This window comes from Schistocerca piceifrons, chromosome 1 (genome assembly GCF_021461385.2).
Source record: "Schistocerca piceifrons isolate TAMUIC-IGC-003096 chromosome 1, iqSchPice1.1, whole genome shotgun sequence".
NCBI lineage: Eukaryota > Metazoa > Arthropoda > Insecta > Orthoptera > Acrididae > Schistocerca > Schistocerca piceifrons.
Window position 1 is genome coordinate 778638690 of NC_060138.1, and position 12582 is coordinate 778651271.

Sequence of the window (12582 nt, forward strand, 5' to 3'; positions counted from 1 at the left end):
AGATGCCTGTGTCTTACTACTTATTCTTTCCCAAGATCTGATCTACAATATCTTTTGTGCCTTTGAAATACTGTTTGCCAATGAGGACTCACAGACCATTGTTAAAAATTTTACTTTACCAATAGTGTACAGTTCATCTAGTTTGGTCCCTAACTGTGGACCATCCGTGAGTTCTAGAAATGCAAAATTCTTGATCTCCTCTGTTTTCTTCCATTTTAAGATTAATCTAGTATTTGGATATCATAATCTTATTCACAGACATTGAGATAATATCATAATCCTCCATACTGACACATTCAGGATGTGATTTTGCGTAGTAAGATATTTCCGTTCCCCGAACTCATCCTTCATTATTTCTAGTAAAATGTGACCCCAAGGAGAGACTGCTGACAGAATCATGTGGATGGTTGTGGTACCACTATAAATTTCGCTAAAGTGGAGCAAAGATAATTTGAACCTATTTGGAGATATGGACAAGAAACAAGATGGTAAAAGGGGTATGGATGGGAACTAAAGCAGAGGAGGAGCTGAAAGCAGAGTAAAGGATATTATATTGATGCTAGGAGGATTGTGGGACTAAGTGTGTATTGGAACAACAGTTTTCACTTGCGCAGTTTAAAAAGGCTAGTGTTTGGTGTGGTGGTGTGCAGCCCAGATGACAAGTATGGAGAGATTCCAGAACGAACACCTGTGTTTAGTTTAAGCAGATCTGAAAATTTTCAAGAGTAATTTCAGCATGGAGAATACTGTTCTGAGTAGCTTGGACTGGTACTGCAAGCAATGCAAACAGATACTGGGGAACTCCTGAGTGTGGGTTTAAGTTTATTAAAGATTTCCAGTGAAGAATGCTGAATATAGAACACTTAAAACACAATGTGAGCTGTGAGCTTGCAGCCCAGCTTAGAAAACTTTTGTAGTGATTTCCTTTAGAAATACTGTTGGACAGGATGTCTTTGCACATAAATGGGACTGTGGTATTTCCAGTATAGGAAACTGACAGGGGTGCTATTCTACTGAATGCAATCTGGCACACGATTTAAGAGTGATTATGGTACTTCACAGCTGGAGCAGCTACACCAGTAGCTAAGAAGCGGTATAGGTATCAGGTACCAATACATCTTCAAAGGGGTAGAGATGCAGCCCTTACCATGCATGAATGGGTGGAAATTCCACCAAATCAAACTTACAAACATTTAACGCACATGCCACAGCACGCAATGCTGACACCGTGTTTATGTACACCTACATCATTACTTACTATTGAAAATTGTAGATTACTTATGTCTTAAGCAGCAAATGTCTTAGGTTAGCAATAGAATATACACATTAATGTAATGTTTTATGAAAAGCAATTCATTTTATATATACACTGAAGAGATAAAGAAACTTGTACACCTGCCTAATATCATGTAGGGACCCCGCGAGCACGAAGAAGTGCTACAACATGACTTGGCATGGAGTCGACTACAAGGCTGTTCACAAATTCATAAGAGTACGAGGGGTTTCCCCCCCATGAACCATGAACCTTGCCGTTGGTGGGGAGGCTTGCGTGCCTCAACAATACAGATAGCCATAACCGTAGGTGCAACCACAATAGAGGGGTATCTGTTGAGAGGCCAGACAAACGCGTGGTTCCAGAAGAGGGGCAGCAGCCTTTTCAGTAGTTACAGGGGCAACAGTCTGGATGATTGACTGATCTGGCATTGTAACACTAACCAAAATGGCCTTGCTGTTCTGGTACTGCGAAAGCCTGAAAGCAAGGGGAAACTACAGCCGTAATTTTTCCCGAGGGCATGCAGCTTTACTGTATGATTAAATGATGATGGCGTCCTCTTGGGTAAAATATTCCGGATGTAAAATAGTCCCCCATTCGGATCTCCGGGCGGGGACTACTCAAGAGGGCGTTGTTATCAGGAAAAAGAAAACTGGCATTCTATGGATCAGAGCGTGGAATGTCAGATCCCTTAATTGGGCAGGTAGGTCAGAAAATTTAAGAAGGGAAATGGGTGGGTTAAAGTTAGATATAGTGGGAATTAGTGAAGTTCGGTGGCAGGAGGAACAAGACTTCTGGTCAGATGAATACAGGGTTATAAATACAAAATCAAATAGGGGTAATGTAAGAGTAGGTTTAATAATGAAAAAAAAATAGGTGTACGGGTAAGCTACTACAAACAGCATAGTGAACGCATTATTGTGGCCAAGATAGACATGAAGCCCACACCTACTACAGTAGTAAAAGTTTATATGCCAACTAGCTCTGCAGATGACGAAGAAATTGATGAAATGTATGATGAGATAAAAGAAATTATTCAGGTAGTGAAGGGAGATGAAAATTTAATAGTCATGGGTGACTGGAATTCAAGAGTAGGAAAAGGGAGAGAAGTAGGTGAATATGAACTGGGGCTAAGAAATGAAAGAGGAAGCCGCCTGGTAGAATTTTGCACAGAGCATAACTTAATCATAGCTAACACTTGGTTTAAGAATCATGAAAGAAGGTTGTATACATGGAAGAACCCTGGAGATACTAAAAGGTATCAGATAGATTATATAATGGTAAGACAGAGTTTTAGGAACCAGGTTTTAAGTTGTAAGACAATTCCAGGGACAGATGTGGACTCTGACCACAATCTATTGGTTATGAACTGTAGAATAAAACTGAAGAAACTTAAAAAAGGTGGGAATTTAAGGAGATGGGACCTGGATAAACTGAAAGAACCAGAGGTTGTACAAAGTTTCAGGGAGAGCATAAGAGAACAATTGACAGGAATGGGGGACAGAAATACAGTAGAAGAAGAATGGGTAGCTTTGAGAGATGAAATAGTGAAGGCAGCAGAGGATCAAGTAGGTAAAAAGACGAGGGCTAGTAGAAATCCTTGGGTAACAGAAGAAATATTGAATTTAATTGATTAAAGGAGCAAATATAAAAATGCAGTAAATGAAGCAGGCAAAGTGGAATATAAACATCTCAAAAATGATATCGACAGGAAGTGCAAAATGGCTAAGCAGGAATGGCTAGAGGACAAATGTAAGGATGTAGACGCTTATCTCGCTAGGGGTAAGATAGATACTGCCTACAGGAAACTTAAAGAGACCTTTGGAGAAAGGAGAACCACTTGCATGAATATCAAGAGCTTTGATGGAAACCCAGTTCTAGGCAAAGAAGGGAAAGCAGAAAGGTGGAAGGAGTATATAGAGGGTCTATACAAGGGCGGTGTACTTGAGGACAGTATTATGGAAATGGAAGAGGATGTAGATGAAGATGAAATGGGAGATATGATACTGTGTGAAGAGTTTGACAGAGAAACTGAAAGACATGAGTCGAAACAAGGCCCCTCGGAGTAGAGAACATTCCATTAGAACTACTGACAGTCTTGGGAGAGCCAGTCATGACAAAACTCTACCATCTGGTGAGCAAGATGTATGAGACAGGCGAAATACCCTCAGACTTCAAGAAGAATATAATAATCCCAATCCCAAAGAAAGCAGGTGTTGACAGATGTGAAAATTACCGAACTATCAGTTTAATAAGTCACAGCTGCAAACTAATAATGCGAATTCTTTACAGACGAATGGAAAAACTGGCAGAAGCCGACCTCGGGGAAGATCAGTTTGGATTCCGTAGAAATGTTGGAACACGTGAGGCAATACTGACCCTACGACTTATCTTAGAAGAAAGATTAAGGATAGGCAAACCTACATTTCTAGTATTTGTAGACTTAGAGAAAGCTTTTGACAATGTTGACTGGAATACTCTCTTTCAGATTCTGAAGGTGGCTGGGGTAAAATACAGGGAGCAAAAGGCTATTTACCATTTGTACAGAAAGCAGATGGCAGTTATAAGAGTCTAGGGGTATGAAAGGAAAGCAGTGGTTCGGAAGGGAGTGAGACAGGGTTGTAGACTATCCCCAATGTTATTCAATCTGTATACTGAACAAGCAATAAAGTAAACAAAAGAAAAGTTCGGAGTAGGTATTAAAATCCATGGAGAAGAAATAAAAACTTTGAGGTTTGCCGATGACATTGTAATTCTGTCAGAGACAGCAAAGGACTTGGAAGAGCAGTTGAACAGAATGAACAGTGTCTTGAAAGGAGGGTATAAGATGAACATCAACAAAAGCAAAACGAGGATAATGGAATGTAGTCGAATTAAGTCGGGTGATGCTGAGGGAATTAGATTAGGAAATGAGACACTTAAAGTAGTAAAGGAGTTTTGCTATTTGGGGAGCAAAATAACTGATGATGGTCGAAGTAAAGAGGATATAAAATGTAGACTGACAATGGCAAGGAAAGTGTTTCTGAAGAAGAAAAATTTGTTAACATTGAGTATAGATTTAAATGTTAGGAAGTTGTTTCTGAAAGTATTTGTATGGAGTGTAGCCATGTATGGAAGTGAAACGTGGATGATAAATAGTTTAGACAAGAAGAGAATAGAAGCTTTCGAAATGTGGTGCCACAGAAAAATGCTGAAGATTAGATGGGTAGATCACATAACTAATGAGGAAGTATTGAATAGAATTGGGGAGAAGAGGAGCTTGTGGCACAACTTGACTAGAAGAAGGGATCGGTTGGTAGGATATGTTCTGAGGCATCAAGGGATCACCAATTTGGTACTGGAGGGCAGCGTGGAGGGTAAAAATCGTAGAGGGAGACCAAGAGATGAATACACTAAGCAGATTCGGAAGGATGTACGCTGCAGTAGGTACTGGGAGGTGATGAAGCTTGCACAGGATAGAGTAGCATGGAGAGCTGCATCAAACCAGTCTCAGGACTGAAGACCACAACAACAACACGAGCGGTTGGAGATCTCTTCTGAACAGCACATTGCAAGGCATCCCAGATACGCTCAATAATGTTCATGTCTAGGGAGTTTGGTGACTAGTGGAAATGTTTAAACTAAGAAGAGTGTTCCTGGAGCCACTCTGTAGCAATTCTAGAAGTATGGAGTGTTGCATTGTCCTACTGGAATTGCCCAAGTCCGTCGGAATGCACAATGCACAGGAATGGATGCAGGTGATCAGAAAGGATGCTTACGTATGTGTCACCTGTCAGAGGCATATCTAGATGTATCAGGGAACCCACATCACACCAACTTCATACACCCCACACCATTACAGTGTCTCCACCAGCTTGAACAGTCCCCTGCTGACCTACAGGGTCCATGGATTCATGAGGTTGTCTCCATACCCGTACACGTCCATCCACTCAATACAATCTGAAACAAACCTCGTCCGGCAAGGCAACTTGTTTCCAGTCATCAACAGTCCAACATCGGTGTTGACGGGCCCAGGCCAGGCGGAAAGCTTTGTGTCATGAAGTGATGGGTACATGAATGGGCATTCAGCTCTGAAAGCCCATATTGATGATACTTCATTGAATGGTTTGCTTGCTGACACTTGTTGATGGCCCAGTATTGAAATCTGCAACAATTTGGGGAAGGGTTGCACTTCCGTCACACTGAAAGATTCTCTTCAGTTATCGTTGGTCCTGTTCTTGCAGAATCTTTTTCTGGCTGCAGTAATGTTGGAGATTTGATGTTTTACTGGATTCCTGATATTCATGGTACACTCATAAAATGTTTGTATGGGAAAATCCCCTTTTCATCACTACCTCGGAGTTGCTGTGTATCATCGCTCGTGCATTGACTATAATACCACGTTCAAACTCAGTTAAATCTTCATAACCTGCCATTGTAGCAGCAGTAATTGATCTAACAACTGTGCCAGACACTTGTTGTCTTATATAGGCGTTGCCGACCACAACGCTGTATTCTGCGTGTTTACATATCTCTGTATTTGAATAAGTATGTCTATACCAGTTTCTTTGGCACTTCAATTAATATTGTTTTATATCTTTCTGATATGTTTTTACAAATATAGACTGAAGTAGTGAGTGAAAATTTGCCCCAAGCTGGGAATCGAACCCGGGTCTACTGCTTACTAGGCAGGAGCATTAGCCACTAAGCCTCCTTGGCACAGCAGTTCACAAAACTGCAGGGATGAGAGACCCACGTCGGAGAAGTTTCAAGGGATCAATTCCTGGCATTGGTACAAATTTTCACTCACCGCTTCATTCTATATAAACAAAATCATATCTGTACAAGACCAGTAAAGGAATTTGTGCAATTTCACTTCTGATCAGTGTTTGAGCACCATTTTTTAAGAAAATCATTTTATTAATGTTAGCTGATTGGTTCTAGAGCTGTTTTATTAATATGTAATGCACATCACTGCACCAGAACAGCATAGTACAAAACAGACAATAGCAGTAGCCAATAGGAAGCAAGCTGATAGAAATAGTGATGTTAAAGCATAGTAAGCTGGACAGGTGTGTTGAGACTCAGGGGAATGAAAACATTGAGGACTTGGCATTTAGACAAAAATACTGAGGCACTCTTGTAACGATCATGCTTCATTTGAGAGGTGAAGAAAACATTTCTTAATTTTAGGTTAATGATGAATGATAACACCATATGGTAGCAAAATGTTTCTTAATTTTATGTGAATGACATTACACTATATGGTGGCACACAGGTCAATTTTTGTTGCTGTGTTGACGAGAGGCCCAAGCGAGAGAATGTTTCGAAGAAGCCTGCTGACTGGTGGAAACAGTTAGAAGGTCAATTCAAAATTTAAATTAAAGCTTACAGAAATCATAAAAAGACCTTGAAAGGATTAAACCAAACAGTGAATTAGAAACAGACAGTAAAATAAGGACAATTGTGTGTGTGTGTGTGTGTGTGTGTGTGTGTAAAGATGATTTTGACAGCACAGAATGAAATCTACTGAGGGAAAGGTGCAGAAGCAAGCCAGTATTGTAATATAATTGTACACTTGAATATCCAAATTCTACAAGCCTGGAACTGAGTTTCCAGCATTGTGGCTTCTAAGGTGAGTGCAAGCAAGCAGAAGGTCATGGTGGCAGTGTTGTTCAATTGTGGGAGGTTATTAATGGTTGAGAAGTCAACCTTTAGAGAAATTAGGCATGCTGCCAGTCTCAGTGTCACGCGCAGGCGACAGAAAAGACTTACGACATAGGAAAGTGATGACATAAGGCGGCAAGGCATCTGCCTGCCTGAGAGTGATAGTTTATAGTGGCTATAAAACAGCAGAGAGACCACAACTGGCAACAAGAATCCACTGTACATTATACATTCTAACTCAACAGAGTGTCAGGCTACCTGCTATATTAAGTTTGCACTGAATGAAGATCGATTTGCAAAGGTCAATAAATTAGTGTAATAGCCAAAGGGAACGTCAGACTCCATCTACAGAAGGCATTATTGTAAAGTTTGTGGGTGGTGGTGGTGGTGGTGCCCGTCGACAACGAGGTCATTAGAGACGGAGCGCAAGCTCGGGTTAGGGAAGGATTGGGAAGGAAATCGGCCGTGCCCTTTCAAAGGAACCATCCCGGCATTTGCCTGAAACGATTTAGGGAAATCACAGAAAACCTAAATCAGGATGGCCGGAGACGGGATTGAACCATCGTCCTCCCGAATGCGAGTCCAGTGTGCTAACCACTGCGCCACCTCGCTCAGTAGTTTGTGGGTAATTTGATTTCTGGGTGGCAAGTGGCCACTAGTACAAGTGTTTTAACTTTGATTTTTCATGAGCCAAATTTACACACTGACTTAGAATTATTCCACAGGTGACATCACAGAGGAACTATTAAGTTTTTTATAAACAGGTATGGTGATACATATTGTACAATTAACAGTTTGGTCATTTATTTACATACTGCAAGGGACTGAGTTAGCTTTCATGAATTTGGCTGCCTGCTAGTTGCCGAGATATCTAGAGCCACTGCAACAGGGTTGTGTTTTGGTGGATAAACTATTAAATTTCAAAGTAATTCCTTGTGTTGACAAGCTCATTTAATAAAAATCAACTCCATCTACAGTACAGTAATCTATTAATATTGCAGTTAACAAGCCTGCCAAGAACTTTATAAACTTGCAATAAAAAAAAATAGGGCTTGTTTTGCAGAAGTATGTGGTTGGTCTCTATACAATAAACTGATGGGCCAAAATCAATTTAGGTAAATCTCACCACGCATTTATGTTCCCCTTCAAAGATAAGTTTATTAAAACAGGGTGGTAGGTAGTAGTACTATAAAACAGTAACTGACAGAACAGAAACTAATGATTGTGTGTTGAGGAGCATGCTCTGCCATCAAGTGACCCCACTTCACTTGATCAATTTTTACAGCAGCTTTGCAACCTACACTACAACTAGGGAGTAATAATTTTTATGGATGGACAGGTTATTGGTTATTTAGCTCTCCCATAAAAAGTTGTGCTATGGTTGCAGCAGAGTTGATAACTGTACAGCTGCTTTCACAAAAGGCCCTGCTTTGATGGGACATGGTAAACCAATGACAGGAATGGTGTATGAAATGCAAAGCAGGTGCATGGGATAAGTCTTATATCTGGATCATTCAAATTGCTATGATTCACAAGGCATGTTGCTGGGAGTAGGAACGGCACAAGGATGCTTGAATATTTTGTATCATCTATTATCACTGAATCTTACTTAAGGTTTCTAAATTTAAAATCCACAATGGAACAACCTGGCCTATGTCATCTTTATGCTGCTATTACTACTACTACTACTGATGCTGCTGCTACTACTACTACTACTGTCTTTCCTATCAAGTGTAATGCCACCTACTAAAGGAGCTATGTCATATATCAGCTTTGGTGTAACCAATGGAATAATTTTTATATGGGCATGACCGCATGTATGTATGCCATTGGCAAACTGTGACCAAGTACTCCTTGAGTATTCACTGGCAGACCATTCTACTCAATAGAACATGACTGATTTTAACAGTTGCCTCACAATGTGCTATGGAAAACCAAATTCGAGAGTGTTGCTTTTCCACCTGGAAGAAACAGCAGTACTTTCTTATGCTCAGTTTCCTCAAGAGTAATGAGACTCATCGGTGTTAGTAACATTTAAAATTATGTCTCATAAATAACTGTTGGTTTCAACACCAAATAATCTGCTAGCACTTCTTATGATCCTTTTCAACTCACTCCATCTGCCACTTTACCTGGAAACACATGTTCCAAGAAGAACCAAGCAACATATTATTTATACCCAGACATGAAACAATCATAACAGAGAAACCACTAGAAATTCCAGCTCATGCAGAAGCTTACCAATAGCTGTTCTTCCAGTGTACTATTCACAAACTGAATAAGAAATGAGGGAAATGGAAGTGGTATCCAAATTACCCTCGACTGCACACAAAGTGGTTTGCTGACTATTGATGAATATGTGGACCAAACACCTATTTCATTGTGTTCTAGCAAATAAGTGAGACTATTGCATTTCTCTTGATCCTGCTCATGTAAGCAACCACAAGTGTATCAGTCTTTTAGAGTCTTTTGAATATTTTCGCAACTGAAAATAACATGTCTTACCTTATACTATTATTCTTTGATAATCGATTTTGAAATAAGTAATATGTTAAAATTTCTTTTTAATAACCTCTACAAAGTTATGTCAAGACTTTGTAATGAAGATGTATGTTTCATTACTGTACCATGTATCTGCTTAAAGTTCTAGTGTGGTGAAACATTGAACTCATACGTGGGTGGAGCAAGTCTCCCCATTCACTGAATACTGGAATGATACTGCCGAACAGTGAATGGTTTATTTTCTATCTCATCCTTATCCAATATGAGCTTATACACAACTCTTCATTGATTATAACATGATATTAAACTGTATCTTCTTCTATCCTTTCAAAATGGCAAAGAACTAGTTTCTTTCTGCTCACATTTCTTCCACCTTTGTCTCATGCAAAGCCTTTGTATATGATCTTTTAATAAAATATACAGCTGTAGAGATCCTATCTCCCAAGAAATTGGTTAGTTTCAAACAGTGAAGACCAGTTAACAATATCATTTTGTTCTTGGGAAGGGGTATGGCTGTCTCATGAGTGACTCCTAGACTCTTCAAAAATATGTCAGCTTCTTATCTGCATCTCTCTTTCTGTTGTCAGTGTTTAAGATGAGAATTCTCTTCGCATTTTGTTTCCAATGAACCTTAATTCTAGTTCCTAACAATACATAAGGAAAGCTTTCTTGGATACCATCAATTAGAATAAGAATTTAGCCAAGTGTGGAGATGTTACATCAGTGAATATAATTAATTTTGGAAAACATAATGTAATTGGATGGATCAAAAATCTACTCACCCAGGCAGGGGCAAGAGAAAACATAGATAAAAGTTAAGCACATGTGAAATCTTTCGGAGCCAGTTTCTCCTTCTTCTGGAAGAAATGCTTAAGGGGATGGAATAAGGATAAAGGAAAAGGACTGGCGAGGTTTAGGAATTGGGGAGTGTTCAAAAAAGTCACCAGCACCCCGGGTCAGGAGGAACTGACCGAAAGGGATGGGTCCACCACCGCAGCATAGGCAACATTTCACCAGTGCACCTGACGATGACAACTCAGTTTGATGTCAAAATATGGTGCATATCTGCCATTGTTTTAAATGAAAGAACATCTGAGGCACATATCCCAGTTATGTGGCATAAAAAAACTCTAGCAGTGGAGAGGTTCAAGATTATGCTTGTTGCAAAGCACATCCTATTATCTAGTCTATTAACAGGGTACCAGTAGAAAATACAAAGTACACAATACATTTATGAATAACTTTTTTATTTAATACTGCTAAAAACATCATCAACTGCAGCATACTAATAGAAAATACCAAAACTATTACAATATAAATTATTTCAGTGAATATGTCTAAAATGTATGGCAAACTTAAATGCAGAATAGTTTCATTCTGATTATGTTTTGGTATTCACTTTCTGTTTCACTTTAAAACAGCTACATACAATATCCTGGTAATATTATAATAAATGACACAAGTGTACAGTTTTAACACCTGTATTAGAACGTACCTTCTGATAATTTAAATTTTGTGTCCAGAGAGCATAACATATTCTGCAAATCCGTATAGGAGTATGGGTATGTAAATGCAAAATATGTTATGGAACGTAGATTTTCCAGAGTTCGATACTTGAAACTTAATATAAATGTATTATCCTCGATCTGAAACATGAAAATTAAATAGATCTATATCAGTTTACCTATAACACAAACAACAACCACAAGCTAACTCAATATTAGTTTTATTGTTTCCCATTTTTTGCCTAAAGCTGCTTATCTTGAAAGGTGGAAACCTACTGTTATAGATAACATCTGGTGCTTCTCAAAGCTATTGCAGACTATACAATGGACTGTGTAAAAATTAATACATGGTTTTCACAACCACTACCACTTGCACAACTAAAACACATTTTAAATTAATAACGATATGCATCAACATAAAGGAAATTGACACTATCCTTGTCATTACATAAAAGCAAATGAAACATAAGTCACTCTATTATTTTATTTGTATTCTCTAATTTTTGAGCTATCACGAAAAGAATTTTTTTCAAAAAGTACACACTTACAACAAAAGTAGGCTTCTCCTTAATTCTATCCCAGCTATTCCGTCCAGGAACTATTCGATAAACTGGTGCCATACCCTGGCTGTACATCTTTGACTGTTTGTTCAAATTCACAATATTGAGTTTCACAACTGCAAATGGTGCTCCTCCTGTAACAGACATTCACATGATATGTCTCAATCAATTGTATGAAGTAACTGTAACAAGAAATGACCATGACTTTTTTTCCTTTCAGCAATTAGACTATTTGGCCACTTACAGTAGTCTCATTACATTTACATGGAACAGGTAACCAATTTTTGTACAAATTGAGATACAATATTTGTAAAGCACTGACCAAATAAAATAATTCAACCTTAAAATTAGGAAATTGGATTAGATCGTAATAAATGTAAATGTCCATTATGGGGAGATAAAACAGCAAAACAGGAGTGAGGAGTGCATTTAGAAGCTTAGTAACAGGAAGTTGGGCAATAGACTGCGCCACTCGAACTGTCACACAACTGGCACTGCTAAGAGTATCCTACAACTTCCACATCACTGGCAATGGGTTATAAGCAATGCTGGTGACTACTTTGAAGGTCAGTAAAACTTTGAAAGAAGTATCTATTTTTTATGAGCTGTAAATAAATATATTAAAGTTCCAACCCTCGTATTTTGGTTCTCTCTCAATTGCTATAGTAAGCCATGCCTGACTTGCATGTCATGAATTGCAGCCTAGCCTAGCCTGTATGGACTGAGCTGCTGGGTCCACACAGTGGGAACTCCAGGCAGCAGCATGGCATCTGCGAGTTGACATGCAACAGCAGTGACATTAGCAGGAATGGTCCTCCAGGCAAAGGATCTCAAATTCAATAGTGACCAGCCACCAAATAACACCAAGACTTTTTTAAGAAGACAGAACCTGGCACTACTACAATGGTCTGCAGTGAGAGTGATACTTAACTTGAGAAGTCAGGAACATTTCTGACAATACAGCCAGGAACACAGATGACAACAGAGCAGTGATTGAGTTCATTTCTTGTATCTTTCACCATGTCACACTGATGCTGGCTATTTACTGTGAGTGAAAAGGCTCAAATCCAACCATAATCACTTCCTTCTAGTGCCA

The 12582-nt window shown here is 39.1% G+C and overlaps 1 protein-coding gene across 1 annotated transcript in view; it reads right to left on the reverse strand.

The window, feature by feature from the left end:
• Positions 1-12582, reverse strand: part of LOC124712723 (cytosolic carboxypeptidase-like protein 5) — a 179641-nt gene that overhangs the window by 121707 nt on the left and 45352 nt on the right. The window contains exons 4-5 of the mRNA XM_047242893.1: positions 11475-11620; positions 10917-11067 (exon numbers count right to left, since the gene is read on the reverse strand). Of these exons, the coding sequence (XP_047098849.1) occupies positions 10917-11067; positions 11475-11620 (297 nt within the window). The remainder of the gene's footprint in view (positions 1-10916; positions 11068-11474; positions 11621-12582) is intronic.